At 49.8% G+C, this 23,915-nt stretch overlaps 2 protein-coding genes and 3 non-coding genes across 6 annotated transcripts; 1 reads left to right on the forward strand and 4 right to left on the reverse strand.

Annotated features, from left to right (window-relative positions):
- Nucleotides 1-703: 703 nt before the first annotated feature.
- On the reverse strand, nucleotides 704-13,670 carry IPO7 (importin 7). Of its 2 annotated transcripts, none has more exons than XM_053448790.1 (25): nucleotides 13,492-13,670; nucleotides 10,066-10,147; nucleotides 9,704-9,857; nucleotides 9,320-9,478; nucleotides 8,891-9,047; nucleotides 8,713-8,802; nucleotides 8,486-8,580; nucleotides 8,240-8,324; nucleotides 7,605-7,739; nucleotides 7,302-7,401; nucleotides 7,138-7,214; nucleotides 6,905-7,021; nucleotides 6,489-6,578; nucleotides 5,861-6,026; nucleotides 5,053-5,213; nucleotides 4,660-4,788; nucleotides 4,420-4,486; nucleotides 3,918-4,043; nucleotides 3,540-3,637; nucleotides 3,312-3,407; nucleotides 2,980-3,200; nucleotides 2,610-2,815; nucleotides 2,302-2,505; nucleotides 1,968-2,084; nucleotides 704-1,775 (listed from the first exon to the last, which is right to left on the reverse strand). In XM_053448790.1, exons 1-25 carry the CDS (start codon nucleotides 13,573-13,575, stop codon nucleotides 1,678-1,680), a joined length of 3,114 nt encoding a protein of 1,037 aa, XP_053304765.1. In that variant the 5' UTR covers nucleotides 13,576-13,670; the 3' UTR covers nucleotides 704-1,677. The 2 variants fall into 2 exon arrangements, with proteins under 2 accessions (XP_053304765.1, XP_053304764.1); XM_053448789.1 differs by having other exon boundaries at nucleotides 2,302-2,508; nucleotides 13,492-13,669.
- Nucleotides 4,135-4,314, reverse strand: LOC128468078 (small nucleolar RNA SNORA23). Its single transcript, XR_008345796.1, has one exon. It is a non-coding gene; the product is annotated as a small nucleolar RNA SNORA23 (small nucleolar RNA).
- Nucleotides 6,264-6,443, reverse strand: LOC128468080 (small nucleolar RNA SNORA23). The gene has a single exon (XR_008345798.1). It is a non-coding gene; the product is annotated as a small nucleolar RNA SNORA23 (small nucleolar RNA).
- On the reverse strand, nucleotides 7,946-8,125 carry LOC128468079 (small nucleolar RNA SNORA23). The gene has a single exon (XR_008345797.1). It is a non-coding gene; the product is annotated as a small nucleolar RNA SNORA23 (small nucleolar RNA).
- A 2,955-nt stretch (nucleotides 13,671-16,625) lies between the features above and the next one.
- TMEM41B (transmembrane protein 41B) lies at nucleotides 16,626-22,558 on the forward strand. Its single transcript, XM_053449159.1, has 7 exons — nucleotides 16,626-16,802; nucleotides 18,426-18,543; nucleotides 19,007-19,135; nucleotides 20,117-20,210; nucleotides 20,437-20,541; nucleotides 21,557-21,695; nucleotides 22,220-22,558. Exons 1-7 carry the CDS (start codon nucleotides 16,631-16,633, stop codon nucleotides 22,387-22,389), a joined length of 927 nt encoding a protein of 308 aa, XP_053305134.1. The 5' UTR covers nucleotides 16,626-16,630; the 3' UTR covers nucleotides 22,390-22,558.
- The last annotated feature ends 1,357 nt before the right edge of the window (nucleotides 22,559-23,915 follow it).

Raw genomic sequence — 23,915 nt, forward strand, 5'->3', positions numbered from 1 at the left:
TTCTCGTACAAACCCAGAACCTGCCGCCCCATCTAGTCTGTTGGTCTCCTCTCTGTGCCATAAGCCTCTACCACTTCTGCTGGGAGGCTGTTCCACTTATGTAGGTGCAGGGACCATGTGCCTATCCTGTAGCAAAGTTCTGCACATTGTGAGGAGACCTAGAAAACCCAGCTTTTTAGTAAGTGGGACAGGATGACAGGCTCATGGAAATTGGGCATGTCACCATAGCAACCAGTTGAACCTTCCTGCTGATCTCACAGGTTGCTATAGTGATAAGACAACTTTTCACCAGAACCATTTCCAGCTTAGGAAGTGGAATAAAAAGTAATTGTCTGAGATACGTATATATTTTTTCATTGATGAATTTGTGCAGTAGTATGTACCGGCGCGAGGGGACAGAATAAGGGGTAACACGTAACCTGATATGGTGACAAATTGCCGCGTCCTCACGGTGATGGCTTTACGGTGTCATCGAGCCGCATCACGGCCCTGTGTCTTGGGGGGGTCTCAGGCTTTATGCATTGAAGCGCATACCGTGATGTCATAATGTAGCTTTAATTACACAATACCACAAAGCGCTTAACAGGCACTTTAACGTTTCAGTAACCCGTGTTTACCATCAGCCACACGAAAAGAAAAAACCATCGGGGGTCCGACCGAGTAAAACATATGAACGTTAACAAACAGAAGGCGGAGGCGCGCGTTAGCCGGATTCATCTTATTTTTAATAGATTGCATATATAGATGTTTCATCCACACACTTCAATCAAACTCTTTAAGAGCTCCATGTCCGATTTACATGCTTCAGAAGAGAAAGGTTTATCTCGGTGCCTACGTTACCGTTTTGTATCCAAATGTGACTCGTACGTTAAGAGCTTTAAGAAAAAAGAAAAAACAAAGGACACGGAGGGTGTTGCCAATTGTAGCAGCGATGAATATTCCTAACGCCTTTTCACAGAGCCGCATTCAAGTCACAACCAGAGGGTGACCTCCACGCAGAGTCACCGGGTACAAAAAGCGGCCAAGTTCATCTTAAATTAATGGCGGCTGCCCCCAGGTCATCCCTTCTGCCAACGTATAAACAGCAAACGGTTTGCCAATTTGTACACGGGGCGAGCGGGTTACTTTCAATATAAAAGTGCCGTTTACACATCTCGTTACTCGTGTAGTGCTACAAGTGTCCAACATTCTACGTTAGGAACAGTCAAGTATTACTCGGAAATGGAAAAGAAGAGCCTTAGGAAGGCCGTACTTAATAAAAGAATTGACATTTGAGGCAAGATACACGGCATCGGCTCGTACACTAAAACTGGTGAAGTAAAATGGAGATCGGCCCTCGCGTGTACAGGAAGATAGTCCCCGCCGCCTGTGGTCTCGTTTGCCTCCGTGATATTTCCGCGTCGGGCTTCAGATGTCCTCTGTTTTTGAAGCTTGGAAGTTGAGCTCTTACTATCGTCAAAGGAAAAATATAAACCCCCGTTTGCTGTCCCAGGGCCAGGCCGCATGATCCGTTCTCACACTTTTCCGGATTCTGATGGTGAATTGCAAAGTCATAATAAGTTCAGAGTGAGCGTCGGACAACATGGACCAGTTTCTGGAACCACTACTGGGAGGAACACAAGCTTTTTTTTTTCTCACTACAACCAGTCACACTTTAGCAGGAAAAAAAAAGAAAGCTCAATTCATTCCTGGGGCTGGCCCGCCGAAATTGAAGGAGCTTGGCACAACTGGAGCGTTAAACTTGTAGCCTCCGTGTTTCTCGATCATCTTGGATTCTGCAAGGAAAAGACCAGTAAAAGAAAGTTAAATGTTATGGACCAATAGCAGAAAGTCCATGGCGGGAAATGTCTGATGTGGAAACTGTGAACATTGGGATCTCATGACATGGCATTAAAATCGGGGATCTCATGAGGATCAGAAACCGGCCAATGGTAGAGAAGAAGAAAACGTCACATCCGTTAACCTACCGTGAGCTGCCCGTCTCTGATCTGCCAGCGTTGCTATGTCCTGTAGCTGTTTTCCTTGTTCTTCATTGAGTCCTTGAGTAAGAGCCTGATACCACTCAGGATCCCCGGCTTGGAGCTCTAATCGGATACACAGTTTACATAGTTTTAGTCCAAGAATATATCCTACAAAACACTGCTTTTCCTAATAAATTATAACTATGTAAGGGTAGCTCGGTAGAGGCTGTGTTAAGACTCATCTAACAGTTTAATCCAATTAATCTGGATAGTTATTTAACCCGCCAATGTGGAGTTTAGATACGAGACTATTGTAGGACATGTAATTCGCTGAACTCACTCTGAAAAATAGCTTTGAATATCTGATATTCATCAACAGGGTTATCTTCATCATCGATAAGCGTCGTGTAACCCTCTAGCGCCGTTTCCTCCGCGTCATCTTCTTCCCAGTCATCGTCATCCAAATCCTCGCCTGCCTGCTTGGCCAAAATCTCCAGGTATTCCTGACCTTCTTCATCTATGTCATCTTCATCGCTTCCCAGCTCTGCTGCAGAGATCCACATTACGTTACTGGGACTTCCGTCCAAGTTTTGAGGTTTGCATTACAAGGCGGACTTAAACAGAAAGGAACATTAGAAGAGACATTACCAGCTTCATCGTCATCTTCTCCATCGTCGTCATCGTCGCTGTCGTTTTCTTGCTCTGCATGGCAGGCGTAGGCTCTTTTCAAACCATTGAACAAAAGGAGGAAAGCTGGCAAGATTTGTGAAGATATCTGGCTTAACACCTGGGGTCTTTGTTCAAGGTCGATAAGCGCACATAAACCGAGTACGCAGATCTTCCGATCATGCAGTCTGAAGGGAAAAAACCAAATGCGTCAGAAATCTCTGCAAACTGATAACATCTGGAAGCCGAAACATGTTTTAAGCTCAGTGAAACAACCTGCTACAATGTAACCAACCCCAGTCCGCACGTGTGAAATACAGGGGCATGTACGCCACGTCTGAGGCAGACTTACCCCAGGAAGCAGTCCACATCATTGAGCCACTGCTTGATGAAGTGGTTTGTGACCGGCTCAACGTTGTTGGGGAAGCGCAGGTTCTCCAGGGTGTTTAGAAGCAGCGGAGGACTGTAGTACAAGGCTGCAATAGCCACCTGTAGGCACATGGTCCGGAGCTCGCTGGTCTTCACTTCCCTGGTCAACCTCTCCAGCGCAGCCTCCACAAACAGCGGAATGACCTAGAACATAGAGAAGCGCGGCACATACTCTTTCAGCACTGGACCTCCAGGTTATTACACATCACAGCAGTGATAACACCAAGAGAGGGAGAGCGCCTTCCTATATCTCACCTGGTCGATGCCGCGGCCTTTACACTGAAGGATGACAACCTCCAGCAGCTTGGCTGCGTGACATTCAGCGTCTTCTCCAGCTACACCCGTCAGTACCTGAGCGAGATGGCCCGGATTAAACACAACATTCACCACCCTACTGCTTTTATGGTAAACCAGAGGAAAGTCCCCAATATAAAAAGGTTATCCTTTAGACCCTCATCGCCATCGATCGGACTCCACGCACACCTTTTTACACATGCTGTAAATCATCTCCAGGTACTTTGTGTCAGACAGGAGGGTGTCTGTATCCACCGTGACGTAATTGTGCAGGAGAGGCATCATGTCTAGATAGAGGAGAAAAAAAAAACAATTAGATCCTAAACACGATTTTATACACTTTCGAATTACTAGCCAAAACTAAAAGGAACAGCATGTAAAATGGCTTCATACAGGAAGGCCGTTGCAGTATATGTTGTTTCTTATAGAATGGCAGCCCTACTCATGCCCTCTTGTCCCGTATTGCAACACGGCTATTGGTAGCCCAAGAAATCAACACATCGCATTATCCTACGCTTGAGGTTGGGCTTTTTAGTATATCACAAGGCAACATGACATTCGACGCACCTGTAAAGTAGTCAAAGCCATCCTGCTGGAAGATCTCAAAAACCAATGGTAAGAGCTGCCACATCTGGGCCGACACCTGCTGGCAGGTGAGACTGTGAGCCAGAGAAAAGATCTCCTCGTAAAACTCTGGAGGACAAGCGGGAGAACTTGATTAGTAAAACCACCGAGAGAACATTCGTCCTCTGGACCTTCCAAGCCAGGTTACCACACAGCATGTGAATGTCTGGGAGTTCGGAGGCCGGCCAGCGGTGTAGATGTCGCGCGGACGTCACTAGACCGGTACTATGATCTCATGTTGATCTCTGGCCACAGGCGATGTGTGAGGAGAGCAGCCGGAATGCAAGACGCAAGCGACTGCTCCCCATAACACAGACTGACACTGTGCACACTGTCCTGCGGCCACCAAAGTCCCTTTACAGAGGACTAAACCGACTATGGCTGAACAAGACACATGGACCCCATACAAGTCTACTGAGGGGGGGGGGGAATCATCCATACATACCCAGAACGTGCTGCTGAAGAACTGTTCCAATCACCTGCAGACAAATTCCTTCCAACTGCTGGGTAATCTGTGAAAGAAAATGTCTCAATGAATCCACATCTAGAAAACCCAAGTAAGAAAAGCGGCCGCAGAACAGAAGACGGTTACTTGTTTCCCCCTCTCGAGAATTCATATCCTGCTAATTATTCCTACAGTCCCACCATTACCACTGCGCAGGCGCAGAACGCAAAGTGTCCTCACCTCCTTGTGGTCCTCAACAACACTGAGCAGAGTATCGATGGTATTAAGGATTCCCATGGCAGTCACAGCTTTGTCGTCACTTCCTTCCTCATCTGGCCCGGTCTGGATCACTTGATTGAAAGTCATTGCCTTGGAAGATATAATAATATGGCCGTTACCTCCCGAGAGCAGACCAGTCCGTGTCCGGTACTTTAGCCGAGCTCAGCCGTTACGGCAGCCGACGTCACTAACTGAAGACAAACACTGACTGCTACACTTACCAAGTGTAACGACCGAAAATACTCAGTCAGCTACATCATCCCTTCCTTTCCGACTACACACATGAATGTATTTCAACTCGCAGCATAGACAGGAGACGCTGCGGCGCGTCCACCAGTCGCACCGAACACTCACCAGATGTTGTGTCATTTCCACAGCAATCGGAGTGACTTCCACGCTGTACTCGCAGATCATTTTCTGAATGACGTTGGTAAGGTCATCATTCTCCGTCTCCCTGATAATGTGCAGCAAAGCCTGCATCACAGGCCTGATGAACGGGGCAATATACTCCTTGGCTAGGGGGAAAAAAAACCAAAAAAACATGCCACATGAAGTCACATTTAAAAACGGAATTCATTCAAGACACTGACTTTTACCCCAATGGGTTAGTATTCTGCTGCAGTCTGTATGTGCAGTCACTCCAGTGACGGGTAGCATGCGGCGGACGAGCTTCTCATACCGTACGGCACAGATTAATTCAAGACAGAGGTCTAAAGAAATAACCCGCTTATCCACAAAAGGAAGAAATAGTCGCCCAGTCCCTGTGAGAATCTATATTCCCAAGAGACACTGACCGGGCTCTCACCGGGCCACCGAAAGCCAAGCTATGGTCAGAGTCGGGCAGAATGGCGGAGGTAATTAATAATACTTCTTACATCTTATTCGTGATCTACTGCTTTTTGTGGCACCCACGACTTTATATTTACACAGCGTTAGGGTTTCATTTGCCAAAGATTAATAAAGGTTACTTTTAACAGGGAGTTCAGGTAGGATTGTTTTCAGTATATATACTGGGATTAGTCCACCTTCTTTCTCAAGTCCCCACATGTTACCAGAGCCGGGTAACCCCTAACTCCACGTACGGTGGAGGATCCTTAAGAACTGGTTTGAAAAATAGGTTATGCTTGAAAATAAAGGAAACGGCAGCAAACAGAAATGTTACCTTTTTCCTGATTGCTGATGAGCACCTGGAGAGCGATGGCAGCCTCCACTTTAACGGGCATCTCCCGGTCATCGATCAGACACCTCCTGGTCAGCTCCAAGGCAGTCTGCAGATTCTGGTCGATTTTGAACTTCACCTCACAGAAGTAGTGGAGAACCCAGCACGCCTGCAAGCGAGCGAAAAACACATGAGCGCAGAAGAATATTAACGCTCCGAAACTACATCCTCCACAAATACGCAGGAAAGAAAATAACCTTTGAGTCTTCATGGCTGGATAGAAATGTATATAATCCCGTACGTAAATGTACATTTTAAGGTTTTTATACATATAGGACATGTCTTAAGGTGTGTGGCCACCATACCAGATACCGTTCTGTAATAAGGGGATGGCAGGTTCGGTAACGCATGTCTGAGAGTTTGGAGGCCGGCCAGCGGTGTAGATGTCGCGCGGACGTCACTAGACCGGTACTATGATCTCTTATTGATCTCCGGCCGCAGGCGACGCGTGAAGAGAGCAGCCAGAATGCAGGACGCAAGCGACTGCTCCCCGTAACACAGACAGACACCGTGCACACTGTCCTGCGGCCGCTGCGATATCGCATATGGAGGACATCCATCTAGATCTTACCCGGGCTCTCATGTAGCCAAGCTCGCTGCTGAATAGAGGGAACACGTGGTTCTGCAGCATAAATTCCATCTGGTCTTTGTAGATCTTTTTCTAGAGATAAGAACACCAGTGTTACAAATAAGAATGTGAGACAGGTGAGTATTTGCATCGTCTGCCGTCTGGTTGGGTTTGTTATACTAGTGACTGTAATTATACTCCCCAGTTATACGATCAGATATACCGGCATCTAACAGAAAGGTTCGGAAACGCTACTAACAAGAGGAAAGCGTAATAAACCGGCAGCTGAAGGCAAAAGCTCCGCCATTATAAGGCGGCAGTAACCAGATAACACCGTCAATCAACGAGGTCTACGCACCAAACAGTGAACCTGAGCCATGGGCAATGGGACACAAAACAAGTTTCACAATATCCCTAACCTTCAATAAAATTTCTGCTAAGGAACCAATCATATGCAGAGCGCCATCTTTCTTCCGAGGATCTGCACCTGGTTCGGTGAGGATCTGATAGCAAAAACCCATAGTCTTCTGGAGAACCTGCACAAAAAGAGCAAAAGTGACAGAGTACTGAGTAAAGCGGTCCTCTCTCGCGGCTCAACCTTTCTGCGTAAACAATTCTGCTACAAGCAGCGGGGCAGAAGATCAAACCTTACCTCCTTCCTCTTACTGCAGGCTGTGAATAGCAGGGTCTGGGCAGCAGTGGTTGGCGAAATAAAATCCTCAAACACATCTAAGAAATACAAAGGAACGTTACCAGCAGCCCTTCAAAACACAGAAACGTTCCAGCCAAACACTGAAAAAATAAAACCCGCCATACCGAACTTCATGCGGATGTACTCGTAGGGGTCTTCCTGCCACAGCTCTTCGTCAGAGTCTGTGTAGCACATCAGAGGGAAAATAACATCTTGAATTATTCCCTGAAGGGGCGAGAGAGAAGCAGATTAGTATCGGGACGTACGAAGAGCTCAAAGCACACTTAACACCAGTATGGCACCCAATTTATAGAGATATACGACCCATTAGCCCACGTGAGCCAGCTTCTCCTACTGCCTTAACACCAGAGGCTTTAGAACATCTAGTGTAAGATCCACAAACACTACCCAGAAGGGGTTAAACTCACCTGGATATGAGGTTTCAGGTTCTTCCAGGTGACGGCATGCGATACCCCCTGATTGAGATAGTTCAGTGTTTGCTGCAGGACGCGGGGGGCCATGTACTGCTTCTCCTTGTACTGGTAGAGAACCTTCAATAAGACCTATGGATGGAAGGAAGCCAGACAGATACCGCTAGTGAGTTTGGTGAAATGCCCCCTTCCTAAGATTTGGCATATATATATATTTATCATAACAGCCCCACGTGCTCAAGAAGTTCCCCCGGTGTTAAATTACCAAGAAATCCCCGATAAATTGGAGCGCAGACAAGTTCTCTCCCCGTGGGAAATCTAACTGAGCTGTAGTGGCGGACTGTCTGAGAGTTTGGAGGCCGGCCAGCGGTGTAGATGTCGCACGGACGTCACTAGACCGGTACTATGATCTCGTGTTGATCTCCGGCCGCAGGCGACGCATGAGGAGAGCAGCCAGAATGCAGGACGCAAGCGACTGCCCCCCGTAACACAGACTGACACTGTGCACACTGTCCTGCGGCCTAACAGAGGAGCTTAGTAACTCCTTAGTAAGGCAGCGGTCCGCACAGGACCAGATTAAACACCTCATGCCTATTTATACCCCTCCATGCAGGATCGCTGGCAATTATTACCTGCTGCACACCAACGGCAAAGGCCTTCAGGAAGACTTCAGCGAATTCATTATACTCCTTAGAGACATTCCCAGGGCTCCCGTACCTGGGGAAACACAGGAGTTAAGCATGTCGCTCACGCCAAACCTGTGGACAGACCTATCCACACAATGGGCCATATTCAAAAAAAACAAGTCAATGCAAAGGTCTAAATGTGGAGCAGTTACCACGGAAACCAACATGACGATCAGCACTTCATACACATACCTTTCAAACAGCCTGGCCATTATATGCAGGGCCCACTTCTTGCATTTCCACCAAGGCAATTCTGGACGGTCATCTTCATCAACCTGGAGGGTTTCCTACCAAGAAGATAAAAACCAACTCAGAGGCCTTTTCCAACCGGGTTCCAACGCACCAAAAAGCATTTAGGGGTGAAGTTCCAAAACAGCATTAATTGTCCCTTTACATTTCTGCGAACCCCAGATACTCACAGCGGGTACGTCTCGATCCACCACAGTCTTCAAAATCTCAACCCATTCTGTCAGGTTCTGCTGATTAATCAGCTCCAGCGGCAAAGTATACTGAAAGCAAATTAAACCGTCATGGTAATGGCGCCATCGATCGGACCCTCGAGATACGGATATACACAAGCCTGCGGAGATCCTTTACCTGGACAAGCGCGTAGAAGATCTTGAAGATCTGTTTCTGGATGAGGACAGACTGCTCGGACGTGTCGGCCAGCAGCTGGATGAATCTGTCCTTCAGCATGGGCAGGAAATGCTGCATCGCCACGATTAGGGGGGTTCTCTCCTCTGGTTTCTTATACCTGCGATTTAAAATGTGTAACAAATCAGGCAAAGCAACAAGAAGAGATGACTGGGGCAGAGGTCAGACCCCTCGGGCAGATGTAAACTGGACGTGCCTTAGCAGACCTGGCACAACGCGTAAGAATTCTCCTAACATGCGCCAAAGGAGATCACCGGGTTTATCTGTTCCTCAAATCATTGGGTAAACCGGATCGGTGCCAGGTGCCAACCCCACAAATCACTTTACTATGAACATGCCACAGTCACGAGGGACTGCGTTCTGGGGTCTTACTCATAGTTCTTCACGAGCTGGTAAAGACAGAGGAGGATTCCCAGCCAGCAGGCGCTGTTATCGGACTGCAGGTAAAATCCGATCTTCTCCACGACCGCGGTCCAGCGATTCGGATAATCGTGTTTAATGATTTGATGGATACAGGTTGTGAGCTGAACTCTGAAAAGAGCAACAAAACCGTTAAGAGAAGGATACAAAATATAAGCCTTTCCACGGAGAACCCGATGCGCACCCTCCCAATGAAGCAGGCGGGCTGCTCATGTGTGCCCCCCAAGCCACGCTGTCTGCACAGATGTGCAACACGCTGCAAAGACGCACACAGGGTGCCGAGTATGCCCCTCCGCCAAGTGCCCCAACCAATATGGACTCCCAAATAGCACATACCTAATCAGTTCTGGAGACTGAATTATCGCCTCTACAATGTTTTCACGGATGAAGTGGCGATCCTCCTCCGGAATGATATGAGGGGGCATTTCTCCTGGAGTCACCTCCCGGTCCGGCCAGTACTGAGTAATCATATTCTTCAAATAAATAACTCCTGCAGGTTTCATAGGAAGAAATCAATACACAGATTAAAGCCAGCAGCTTTACCGCCAACATGTCTGCTCCCCCGCATTACAGACACGCATTGGACGTGTCTCTCGTTCACCAAACCGACGCGAACCACGCCAGCCGCCTTCCACGATTACAAAGTCACCCCCAAAAGCGACAGATCTGAATCCGCCCCGGATGAACGATGAACCTACCTGCCTGCCTTACTGGTAAGTCCAGCTGCTCAGACATGGTGATTTGAAGCAGAGTTGACACGAAGTTTACAATCTTATGGGACTAAAACAGAAACAGAAGTAATTAGAAAGCAAAGTGCAGCGCCCTGGTGGGCTTCATTTACACCGATCCCCCCCACAACGACACCTGGAAACATTCTGAAATTGTTACTCTGATCTTAGTAGAACTTTGTGACACTTTCTGTAACCAGAACGCCGCGTGTCACGCGAATGAGTTTTAAGATTTATAAATAAGGCTGAAATGATTATATTTGAATATTTTGAATGAAGCTCGGAAGCGGCACATCAGGCAAACTCGCTGCAGGGCCACGGGAGGTCGGCCGAGCTGACTCATCACGAAGCACGTTTCAGGAAACCGCACGTCAGCCGGCGGCACACAATGCCACAAAACCCCGACGATTAGGAGGCTGGGAGCCGGCGGACGGTTTGGTTCGTAGCACAGAGGCCAGCCATCCATGAAGGAATCCAGTCTGTGCTAAGACACCACGGCCTCTAACCCTTCACATCGGGAGTTTTCCACTTCTGCAGAACCGTTGGAGCCCCCCCTTTTTAAAGTCCCTTGTTTTCCCCCCTATTTTGTTGACTGGGACATTCCAAACGCCGAGCTCTGGGAACCGAGGAGCACGTGGAGCGGCGCGCTCGGCAGTAAACATGAGCTGGCGCGGCTTCCAGCCACAAGACGATGCCGTTCACTCACATGTCATGATTTGCATTTCAGGGAAACGGCTTCTCTGCTCTCACGGTGACCCCGACAGCCGGCAGGGCGCTATCTACGAGGAATGAGCTGGCGAGGGATCACCCAGAGCGGCAGACAGCTGCGCAGGACAAGCTGAAGAGCTTTCCAGACATACACGTGGGGGCAAAACCACAGACTCCGAAGCAAAAAAACCCAAAAACTTTGCAACTTTTTAATTTTTTTTTACCCATGAAACATGAACGGAAACCATTGTAGGTCGAAAGGGTTAATTAGAATAGACGCGTGAGGGTAGTCGTTACCATGCACCCTACTGCGTTGGCTGTGTATAGTTTGAGCCTAAACAGCAATTTAGGACCAAACCAGGCAGAGAGGCCGTGCCGAGGAACCAGGATCTCAGAACCGCGCTTCATTCCTTCTGACCGACGTCATCTGAGGCAGACCTGGACAGGGTCGCCGTGCAGAGAACTCAGACAGAAGTGAAGGAAGCCGAGGATCCGGCCAGTCGCTCCGCCGATCGGCTGCGGCCCTCGTTATCTGCCCCTTAATCCAGCGGCAGATACACAGAAAAGGAAATCTTACGGCCGGAGAGAATCATTCCCCAAAAAGGCAAAGAAAACAGCCGAGTGCTACGGCTCCACAGATCACATGATCTTAAGAGACGCCCACCCAGCTTTATTGACTGACCCTCTACCCAGGGTCCCCATATTAAAGGAGGGGGGGGGCTTGGCAGGTCCCGGGGTTGGGGTAAGACTCGCCCTTAGACTGTTAGCCTTTCTGCCCAGCTTCACACATTTATGAACACTCTCTGTATACAGCACAGGGGGAGCCGGACGCTCGGGGCAAACCGTCCCTGTAGACCACGGACAGCCAGGAAGTTTGGCTCGTAAAGATGGCTACTAACGCACGTCACATCATATCGCACATTTCTGGATACCATAGGAATATGTTTTACGATAGAGGGATATTACATCATCGTTTTAGAGAAGTAAAGGTTTAACTTGCGTCTTTCTCCAACCTAACGTAACGTTTCAGGCAGAAAGCCTTCTTACGTAACCAGGGCTTTGCATAAAAGGTGTAAGCGGGGTCCAGACAGAGACCCCCAACCTCCGCAATTATCTTGTGTGGTTTACCGACACCTCCCCAACACCACAAGAACTACAACTCCCACAATGCTGTTCCGCCCAAAGAAGACAGCATTGACCGGTCCGTCCGTGAGACGCGCTTTATTTCTTTTACATTCTGGGGAATGAATGCAATGAGCTAAACGGTTAAACTTCTCACAACCGAAATTTAAAGAGAGAATGCGATTGGATGAATACAGTGCGGTCTGTGCCGGGGCCCGTGATTGGTGATTTGTTTTACACGTGTTACATTCATTGTGCGATGAGTATCTGAAGCCTCCACTTCTGCATCTATAAAGTGCCCCCAGACCAGACTCCATGACCCCCCCTCCCTCCAGCAGCAGCGGATCCTGGAGAGTCATCCGACTCCCGGCTGAGCCGTCCGCTCAGGCCCAGAGATCTTTGCAGTAGGAAATGACTAACAGGAGGAGGGCGAGAGGGGAGGAGAGACAGTCCCTGCCCTGCTCTGGGATGCTTCACCCTAGCGGTGGGCTTAACCCTTCCAGTGCTGTGCTGGAGAGTGGCATGTGGCTGTAACAGGACTCGTATAAGAGGGTTAAAAAGCCCCCCAGCAGATTGATACGATGCATAACAGATAACTGCTTTGGGCACAAGATGCCACTTTTCAGGAGTTATTAATATAAATTAACATTTATATGAACGCCTGTAGCTGCGGATGTCACCCGGTTACGCTGTTTAAACGTATCCATGTACCCGCCGCTCATCTGAAGCGTCTGGGTATTGTGGGCTTTTCACACGCCGGATATCCCGCTAGCCGCAGAATGCTGATGGGCCGGGGGTCTCTGTGGTTCTGTGCGCAGGACACAGCTGTCTGGGTAAAGGTTCCGCGCTCTGAGCCGCGGACGCGTCGGTTCTGTCACTTTACGAGACAGAAAGAGAACTTCACGCCAAGAACATCTGTTCCCAGAAATAAGCAGGAAGTGGTCAGAGGCCCCGGCACATAACCCCCGGCCCCTGACACCCGCCGCAGGGCATCACATCCCCGGCGCCTGACACTCGCCCCAGGGCATCACATCCCCGGCGCCTGACACCCGCCCCAGGGCATCACATCCCGGGCCCCTGACACCCGCCCCAGGGCATCACATCCCGGGCCCCTGACACCCGCCCCAGGGCATCACATCCCGGGCTCCTGACATCCGCCCCAGGGCATCACATCCCAGGCCCCTGACACAGGGCACACATTCTGACACCCACCTAGGGCCCCATCACAGGGTGCAGACAAGCACTTTGCTATGAGGATGGTTAGCGGGACTTAGTTATATACACAGGGAATATGAAATATGCGGCACCAAGTCAGCCCTTTAAAGCCCCCCACCCTGTCCTTCCACCTCCCTGCCCAGGGGCTCCCACCAGTCCCTCCACTTCATTGCCCAGGGGCTCCCACCAGTCCCTACAATTTCCTACCCAGGGGCTCCCATTCCAGAACACACTTTGGGCCTGCGGTACGTCACGCAACAGCACATGAAGCAGGCCTGTGTGAGTGACGTCACACAGTCCGACAGTTGCTCACGCGGGGCCCCAGCTACCGCCGCCATGTGGCCCTCTCACCTCGTTGAGCTGTCTCTCGGCCGCCTCCCGCAGGCCCGGGTCCATGGTGCCCCGAAGGGCCTCGATCAGGCGGGCGGGGTCCATGTCTGTCAAGGGGTCAGCCTAGTGCCGAGCTCTGCACATGGAGCAGCCGCCGGCGCGAAAGGAAGGAGAGTGTCCAGAGCCCGGAAACACCTCCCCCCGCCGCGCGTCACTTCTGGCCCCGCCGCGGAGCACCATGGGACCTGTAGTCTGAGCGCAGCCTGCGTTAATAAAGGGAGAGGAGGCTGGCTGAGGTTCTTGGGGGTCACGCTGACAGAGTATCAGCTGGCTGAGCGTAATGTGAGTTATGTTTGATCAGGGTTAGGGAATTCTGCCTCCCCAGCTGGATCTGCATGATGGGAGCCGCACTCCCGGTACATATAATATCCAGAGGAATGTGTGACGGTGGGAAGGGAACTCCCCGGCTGGCTGAGCATCATGGGAATTTCCTTCTTACATGGAAGTCACGGAGGAGGGTCTCCGGCAATCCGGCTGGCTAGATGGGAGTTGCATCCTACACGTGCCGGGGACAGACCTGTGTGCACCGAGTCTGTGTGAGGGTTAAACGGGAGCCCACCATTATCCGGACCTCTGCTCATCACACTCAGCCACGGGTCATGAAATCTCTAAAATTAATCGAAAGGCCAACCCAAGTGTTTAACAGTTGCTTTTGTAGTGTAAGGAAGTTTTACTTTACTGACGGGGTGGTAGATAAGTGGAACAGCCTCCCAGCAGAAGTGGTAGAGGGTAATACAGTGAGGGGATTAAACATGCATGGGATAGACATACGGCTCCTGAATATAAGACGAGACCAGCAACTGATTAAGGTTTGAGTCTTTACAGCAGGAGAAACGGGCGACTAGACGGGGGCCGGATGAGGGCCGATCTGCTGGCAGGTTCTGTATGTAACCCCTAATTTCTGTCCCTCATCCTTTGCCGGAGGAAACCCAGCATTGGTCCGGCGATCACCAAAGCCTCTCTGCGGGGTTACCGCTCATATAATACTAACGTGCTGCCCCGCGGCTTCTATACGACTCCCTAACGCGTGACGCTCGGAAGCTGTCTTTACGACTCCGCTTCCCCCTCAACACCTCGGCTAAAAACAAACGCGTCAAAAAGTCAATGAAAAAATCTATTTCAGGCGGCGATAACAAAACGCAGCGGGGGGGGGGCTGAGCCGACGCGCATCACGAGGAATAAACACGGGGGGGCTCGCCATTTCTCAGTCCTGCTGTCAGTAAGGAGTATATCGTCAGCTCAGTGACATCACAGCACAAAGCCGGCAGCTTACATCCTTTTAATTAATAATAATAATAATTAATAATAAGAAGAGGCAAAACCATTAGCGAGCGTTAGGAAGACTCCGCGGTTCTGCGATCCTCGAGCGCCCCGGGGGAGAGATTTATTTATAAAAAAGTTCTGACGCAAAGTTTTAGAACGTAGTCTTATCACCATAGCAACCAACAGAGCGGTCCAACCAGTGGCAGAATCCGTACGATTCTGTACGCCTTTTGCTAAATTCCTTTTGTTTTTGGCTTAAAACCCCCCCAAAACATTTTAACGAGACCCTTTGAGGAATCCGGGGAGGGCGTGAAGCTTCGTACCCCATCTTTATTCTGGGGCAGTTCTTTCGCGTGACGTCGTCTGTCTCGCAGCTGCACGCAAAGCAACAGTCACCTAAAGAGACGGCTAATTATACACACGCCGAAAATAGGAGTCTATACAGAAGCATCTGATTGGCTGCGGCCGCGATAGGGAGCGCTTCCTAAACGGCGCAGATGGAATGCAAGATTCATCGTACGTTCTAATTAACGCTTGGCAACGGTGCGAAATCCGGCCTCCCGAACCTGACCCCCCCCGATCCGCGGGAACGCCAGGACGTTGATGGGAAGGGAAGGCTATCAGGGCAGAAGTCCTGGCAAAATCAGGGCAGTTGGCAGGTGTATAAGAGGTTGCAAGGCTGTTCGCAAAGGATCCGTTGTGCAAATACCTGAGGAGTAAAGGGTTAAACATGAAATAATTCACCTTCTTAATAACTTATTACTGGTGTAGAAGCTACAATATATATATATATATATATATATATATATTCAGTTCACGGTTACCCCCTTTTACCCCTCCTTTTGCTCCGGTTGGAACGTCAGCTCACGAGCGGGGTCCTCAGGAGCCCAAAGTTCTTGGCAGGAACATTGTATTAAAACGCTGCTATATCTAGATTGCAAGCTCATGCGCAGGGCCCCCAGCTCCTGTTGTATCTGTACGTGTAAAGCGCGTCCTGGATTTGGTAGCTGCCCCGCGGTAAATTGTACTTCGCCGCGGAATACGTTGGCGCTTTTTAAAGAATAATAATTCCTGACGTCTCTGAAATTAGCCGCTAAACAGATCATCAGAAAAGAAACAGGAGAAATCCTCGTTAAGCCGTTTAAAGGGTTAACCTTGGACGTATCAAACGTTACCGGCGGCGATGAGGTCACCCGCAAAGTTTTACATCGTTATTTGTTTATGGTCCGGAGGGGAGGACTAAATACGCTGCGTCACACAGTCTGACTCCTTCCTATTCTCCCCGCTGCGATCATATATAAGACTCCCATTTGGAGCTTTTGCTCCCGGTATGTTATGGGTGATATCCCTGCTTGAATTCAGGTGAAGCTTATGTTTAAATAATGGTGAGTCAAGGTTTCCGTGACGACCGGTATTAGAGCCGTTTGCCGTCACTACATAGAATTACTCACAATGAGCTATTGCAGCACCGGAGATGTTAAGAAATTGATTTTATTCAGCGTCCCAGGCGGTTTGGCCTGCACAATGTATAGATCAAATAGGAAATCACGTGTCTGTTAGAGTTACCCCCTACTCCTGCATCGTCTGTCACAGCCCCCCTGAGTTACCCCTCCTACTCTTGCATCGGCTGTCGCAGCCCCCCCGAGTTACCCCCGTCCCCGGCCTCAGAGCCTGCGCCGTGTTACAGATCCAGTCATGTCAGCGTTACCATAGAGCGGCTCTGTACCAGACAGTAACACTTTACCATCGAGAGGAGGCCTCGTAGCCAGAGCGCCACCCTGCTCCTTGCACTTCCTGGTTGGAAGTGTTCCCGTTGTGCTGAGCCGGCTTGGTGCGCATGTGCAGTTACCGCAGCTCAAAGGTCTCAGGCGGAAGTAGCCGGCTATTGAGATTTGACACCTCGCCGGTGACCGGTCACACACACACCGCAGACATGGCCAGGCCCCGGGAAACCGACACATCTGCTAGCGACACAGAGAGCCGGCGGAAGCAGGAGGAGTATATCCAAGGTGATGACTTGGGGGTGATAGCTAGGGTCACTATGGGGGCTGACAGTGTGTACGATTAAGGGGAGGTAAGAGTGACAAGGAGGGGACCGACCGACGAGCGCGAAATAGCGGGGAACCGACTTGGATGAGTGACTACGAGGGGACAGACTGGCGTGAAGGCTGCCAGTGTGACGGTCTGTGCCTCTCTCTAGTGACTGCTCTGGGGGTGAGTTTGGAACCGAACAGTACCGGTAAGAGTGACAAGGAGGGAACCAGCCGGCGAGCATGACAACACGGGGGCCGACTGGGACGAGCGATATAGAGGGGACCGGCTGGGACGAGCGACATAGAGGGGACCGGCTGGGATGAGCGACATAGAGGGGACCGGCTGGAATGAGCGACATAGAGGGGACCGGCTGGCGAGTGTGACATCGCGGGGGACCGTCTGGGATGAGTGGCAAAGAGGGGACAGGTGTGAAAGCTGCCGGTGTGAAGGTCTGTGCCTCCGGGGTCTCTAGAGTGGCCGCTCTGGGGGTGACTTTGGAACCGAACAGTACCGGTTATAATTTAGTGTCAGTCGGAATCATTTCCGGTATAGGGCAGTTTGGCATCTGGGCTGATACCGGCTGGACTGGCCAGTCCTGTTTAGCTGCTGGTGTTTACGCTGCCGTCGTGTTAAGTCCCGTGCGGCGGATCTCTCTCGGCACACAGATAACTGTCTCGTTTTCATTCTGTTCTGTAATTTGTGGATCGTCTTTCTCTTTGCGCGGCGCGGTAATCCCGCGATGACAGTTTTATTACACAGGCTGCGCGGCGACATCGTCACTGCCAGGATTTGGCTGCGAAGTCTCGACCTGACCTTTTAATAAATATCATTAAGCAAAGCGGGTTTTATTCACCCGTTAACCTCGTGGAAGCCCGCGGATTCTCCGCGTCTCTGTAATTGTTCCTTTAGAACATTATCCATCCCTCTGGTTCCGGTTCTGCCTGCTCTGCAGCCGCTTTACTTGAAGAAGAGGGGGGGGGGGTCTCCTTCCTGACTCTCAGATGAGCTGAGATCTTTGTTGCTGGCTCGATATTTTTTTCTTTGCCAAAAGTAATCATTATAAACCTTTGGCACTAGAAGACGCGTTCTCCTCCTCGTCACGCATGCTGAACGATGCCGCTGACCTCTCTTGGCGGTGAACTCTTAATCTTTACCGCTCTCGCTGTTACGCTCTCTTAGCTTTGCCGAAAGTGAGATCTCCTTAGGGTGTCTCGCGGTGTCGTCAATGCGTTGTATAAATACACAAAACGTGAAGTCTTTTATAATATAAGGGGCCAGGTGCATGCTGGGAGGGATCGGGGGATTTTTGCGCATTGTGCTTCAGAAAGCTGATGTTCCTAGTAAAAAAAAAACAAAAAAAACTAATGCTAAATCCAGATTTGGGTTAAAATTACATTAATTTTTCGTGTCTTATCAGTGGCCGGCAGATACTTTCCTGGAATGTATTAATCGCTCGATGGTTCTAGTGTTCAGCCCCAATAATCCAGCACGCCGGGGGGGTCTGTGTGTCTGCGACCTGCGTGTTTATTGGTGTTTTGTTTGACGGACAGCACATACCGACGCGTTTTACGTTTATCTGCGTTTCTCTTGTTTTGTAGGAAAAGCTCATTCCGAAGGAGGCTCTGCGCGGACGTCGCTCCTCATCCTCGTGTCCATATTCCTGTGTGCTGTGTTCGTGATGTTCCTCGTGTATAAGAACTTCCCGCAGCTTAGTGAGTGCGTATCTTCCACACCCCGTGCGGACAGTGCTGTGTGCCAGTCATTAATGGTTTATACTGACTGACATTATAAATGTAACTTTCCAGTAAGCGGAATACATTGCTGGCGTTTAAAGAAAGGGTTAATAAGGCTCTTAACTCCTGGGGGCCACAGAACAGCCAAAGAAGAGTGTGAGATACTAAAAGCTGTTCTGTATCCCTTTGATTGAAATGTTAATGTTACGGACTGGACGGTTTCACGCTCCAGGCCGCTTTCCCTTTTCTCAATGACCTGCTTAGGATTTTCTGATTGTACTCCGCTGCTGAATATGTTGGTGATATTATGATTGATATACAGTAACTTGGTGCTGGTGAATAAAACCAACTGAACAGGGCAGCTTATTGGCAACAAGGTATCCTTCCTGTGCGACCCAGGCCCGGCGCGGCGTCTTTGGATAATTTGCTTGTCTTGCTTCCTGCAGAGAAGAACGAGAGATGATCAAACTCCCGCGAGACATGGACGACGCCAAGGCGCTGGGAAAAGTCCTCTCCAAGTATAAGGACACTTTCTACGTGGAGGTTTTAGTGGCCTATTTTGCCACATACGTCTTGTATCCTTTTTATGTCCCCTTTTGGTTTAGTCCGTTACATGTTTTGTAGAGCGGTTACATTCTGCGAGGGCAGAGGAAGTCTACCGCCCTCGCACCGGGGACAAGGTGTCCGGCCGGCCCCCTGTCTCCTCTGACAGCCGGAGCTAATGCCGCTTCTGGCTTCAAACGACATCTTTAGCTGCTGCTGCTGCTGCCGAATTTCTCTCCCATTGTCTGCTGATTATTCTGATGCTCTGTGGAGCGCGAGCCCCAGAAGCCACGTTTCCGGCCATACTGGAGCTGCATCTGCTTGAGTGCCAGAGCACGGCAAGTGCAAACAAGAGTCCTGTAGACTCCTCTCTGGTAACCTCCGCTGCTGCCGGCACTTCCTCCGGGGGCTTCTATGGCGGAGCGCCGGCGTGACGTGACCTTCCGGTACTCCATCGTAGAAGCCCCAGCAGAACCAACAGGCAGCAGAGGTTGTCTAGGCGCACTGCGCAGACGACCACTGGCTGCCCCCACTAGACCAGGGAGTCTGGGGAAGCATTGGTAAGTTGGGGGGGTATTTAATGGCATTCAGGTATAAGGCATATCTGGGGGGGCAGATGTTCATAACTGGGGGGGCAGGTTGGAAAATAAAAGGAACTTTAAAAAAAAAAAAAATTCTCAATCATAGTTCTAATTAAATATGAATATTAAACATGTGAATTAATATTTACTAGTAACACTTTTTTCCTAAAGGGCCGTCTTATATTCAGGTTTTTTCTTTTTAATATTCAAATTTTGGGGGGTCGTCTTAGAATCCGGCCGGCTATAAGCTTTGTTCCGTTCCGTGTTTCTCGATCCGGCGCATCCTGCTGGACGATTACAAATCGTTATATTTGCAACATTTTCATTTGTTGCGAAAGCGATTTATTGTAACGTATATTTGTTATTCTGTTACCTTTTTTTTTGTGTTTAGTGTTTTATTTATTTAGAAGATCCTTAGCTTCAATTTCTCAGCCTGCAGACCTTCGCTATTCCAGGATCGATTTTTCTCAGCATCCTCTCCGGGTTCCTCTACCCGTTCCCCCTTGCGCTTTTTCTCGTGTGTCTGGTAAGTATGTCTGTTTCCCGTGGACATGTTTCTTTCCGTGTTTTCCAGCATGGTGACCGGGATTAGATTTCATTGAATTGCCGGTTAGTTGTGTCTAGGGGGTCACTGGTGTGATTTTCGCATCGTTGTCGGAGCAGCGTGATGGTGTTTCAGCCTGAATTTCTGCAGTTAATGTTTCTTGCCATTCTTGCCCCACAATAATCTGTCTCTTCTCCGTGATTTCTAGTGCTCGGGGCTGGGGGCATCGTTCTGTTACATGCTTTCGTTTCATGTCGGACGGCCGATGGTCTATAAGTACCTGACAGACAAGGCAGTAAAATGGTCGCAGCAGGTAAGAAAACCATAACATCCAGTGCATTCTCAAACAAAAGGGAGAGTGTGAGGATGAGGCAGCTGACGGCGCATGCTCAGACTCCTAGTGCAGAGCAGGGGTAGTCGGCGGCAGCTCTCTAACACACCGGTACACGCTTTACGGTCGGGTGCCGGGAGACGCTACTCACACACCAGGCTTTTGCCCTGATAATTAAATGCTCGGCACGATCCTCGTTCCCCTCTGAACATTCGTAACATTTGACCCGTTCACATGGTATTCCGCGTGTAATCTGCGAGCGCTCCTCATACCACACATTCCTCACATGTATGTCAGAATACCGAGCGCAGTATTTGCTTTGGGATGAATTGCTGGCGCCATGTACACGGTTCATAACCAGCACCGCTTTACCGCGTGCTGACTGGCTGTGCCGGCATATTACTGGATACCAGGAGTGGAGGATAAAAGCTGTGCGTGTGAATAGCACCGGTCTGCGCTCCTGTCCCTTATTGCCTGCTTTCCATCCTTGTGATGCCTCCGCTGGATGTCTCGGTATCCGACGTGCCACTTCCCATTTGTGCTTTTAATGGCAGTCTGTATTGGCGCCGTCTCCTCAGGAGAAGTCTGCTGGAATCGCTGGGTTTGGGAAAGCAGTCTCTGTGCCGTCTGCCCTCTCATCGCCGGGAGAGCGTCACTAATTCAGCCCGTCACCCTTATAGTTAAGAGATAATCCGCTCTCTGGTATCAGGCCGTCGCCTGTAATCGCCACGAACCCCAGGACCTGATAGCGCAAACGTCATTGTTGTGCGTCCGTCTGGTTAAATAGGCTACTAGCCACGGCTGTCGGCCAGAAGTGACCCGTGCAGATTTAGGATAAAATGTTTTTATTTGTGCATTGCTTGCCGTTTTTCATCTCGTCGTAGAGCCGCGGTAGTCACAAGAATCGTCCGGCTGAGGGTTTGCGTCCCAGAAATTCACATTTTCCGACTTAAGTGTAATAATTGTGGTTTCGGTTCGTTTTTTCTCTCTTCTCCAGGTCGAGCGGCACAGAGAGCATCTCATCAATTATATCGTATTTCTGCGAATAACCCCATTTCTTCCAAACTGGTTCATTAACATCACGTCTCCCGTCATCAACGTCCCTCTGAAAACCTTCTTCTGGGGAACGTTTCTTGGTGAGTTTTGCCGATCGTTGGTGTCGGGAGCCTCCTGCTGGGAATGGGGGGGGTGGAGGGCATTACTAGCCGCGTTACTCCACCTATAAGTAACACTCACGGCCCGCGGTTATAAATAGAGGTGTCAGGACCGAGATATGAGGCGGCGTGGGGGGCAGAGTGATACGAAGCACCACCACCCGCGTGCTGTGAATTCCAGGCTACGGGGTTATTACGCCGGAATATCACATGGAGACCCCCGCCCCGGGGGGCTCGTAGCTTTGCAACTTTCAGTTATTTTATTATGGGAACCCAAATGAAATAAAACTTTTTTTAAAGGAATTTAGGCCGCGTCCCGCACATTAACATCATGCAGGCGCCTTAATAATAATAATAGATAATTATTAATAATGCGGGGGGCATTACCACGCTCCCCTCTGAACCCCGATAATCACCCGTGGCCCGTTCAGTAGCCGCAGCTTATTGTTACTGCCAGGAATTGTACGTGTCGGGGGACTCTGGTGACGCCGGTGGCTCTTTTGCAGGTGTGGCCCCTCCATCTTTCGTAGCCATTAAAGCAGGGACCACCCTCTACCAGCTGACCACCGCGGGAGAGGCCGTGTCCTGGAATTCTGTGATCGTTCTCATGGTCCTGGCCGTGCTCTCCATCCTTCCCGCCGTCCTACAGAACAAACTGAAGAAGAAGTTTGAATGAGTAATGCGCTCCAGGACTCCAGCCGGGGGGCTCCAGCCGGGGGGCCGGAATTCTATACATTTTCTACAGACTCCGATTTATTAAGATTAATATCGAACATTTATTTCATTTACAGCCTCGATTTACTTTACAGGTCAGACTATTAACTTTTAAACGGCTTTTCTTTGTATTCCGGAAACGGCGGCCATGGAATCGGAATTTTATAAAGCTCCACGACACAGGACTCGGGGGTCTCTGCTTCCCGGCCTGAGAAAGCTCCCTTTTATAACGCCAGCGACCGACCGCACTCCCCGGAGCCCTCCCGGTAACGGTTGTTGGTCGAGTGCTGCTAAGAATGAACAGAACGAGGGGGAATCAACAGCAACGCGCGCTCCGTATGTCGTGTAACGCGACGTGAACGCAGCGGCCCCTCGCTGACCGAACCCCCCCCCCGTGCCTGTATATGAAGTCTGGCCGTTATACTCTATACATCACGGTGCGTCTTTCACACTGAAACGATACGGAACACCGGGGGTCCGGGCCTGGGACACGCTAACAGGACTGGTTATTCCCAACGCGGGGACCACGTGCTTTTTATGTGTTTTTATTTTACTAAACCGTTTCATTTTAATTTATGGTGCTTGTTAGATTTATAACCTGGACCTGGATTTGATGTATGCGCAGCAACCGCCCTTATTACTAGTTCTCCGTGATGATGTTATTCCTCCCCAGTCCCCGCTGCCGGTTGGTCTATAGGTTCTACGTCGGGGCAGCAGCTGTTAAGTTGGAGGTTTTCGGTTCTGTAACTGGACCCCTGCGGCTGTATGAATGAACCTTCCTTGGCGACTCTTTTTCATGCATCCCGGATCGGAACCGGGGGCGCCAGGTCCTGTTTTGTGGAAAAGGGTCTGTTTTTCGTAACTTCCAAAATTTGGACTATTCTTATTGGGATGATGTCATCTTCCACTTCGTTGATTAAAAAGATGTAATAAGTGTTTCTGGAGTTTTTGGGTAATAATTGTGTTTCGGGGGGCAGACGCCGTGGTTTTTAGTAATAGGGGGTACGTCTAGTATTAAGTCGTGTCTCTGGCTGTGTGCAGACCCAGAAGAGGCTGTTCCAGTACATTAACCTTCCCCGCTGCCTGAACATTCCTCCTATCCTCCAACCAAGGTGGGCGCCGGGACCCTCCGTATGCAGCAGCAGCAGTCTGGCTTGGCCGGCCGCATCTTTGTTCCGGACCGCTGTACCGTTCTACGGGGTCTAAGTCACCCTTTTCCAGTTTAAATCTTATCCCGACTGGTTAAGGAACCAGGTGAGAGAACGATGGGGGTATTTTCCGGGGCAGAATGTTCAGTTTTAGGCAGCGTTGTTTAAAGTAATTCACATTTATGCTGAGAATATATATTTACAGTTATATTTCTGTCAGCTTGATTTTTTTCCTCCCCACTGATGTTTCCAGGCACTTTATTCACAATAAACCCCCGGGGTGCGGAGTTTATAGCCTTTGCTCGAGGCCAGCGTGGAAGCGCTCCGTTGTCTCGTTGTT

This window comes from Spea bombifrons, chromosome 10 (assembly GCF_027358695.1).
Source record: "Spea bombifrons isolate aSpeBom1 chromosome 10, aSpeBom1.2.pri, whole genome shotgun sequence".
In the NCBI taxonomy this organism is placed as follows: domain Eukaryota; kingdom Metazoa; phylum Chordata; class Amphibia; order Anura; family Pelobatidae; genus Spea; species Spea bombifrons.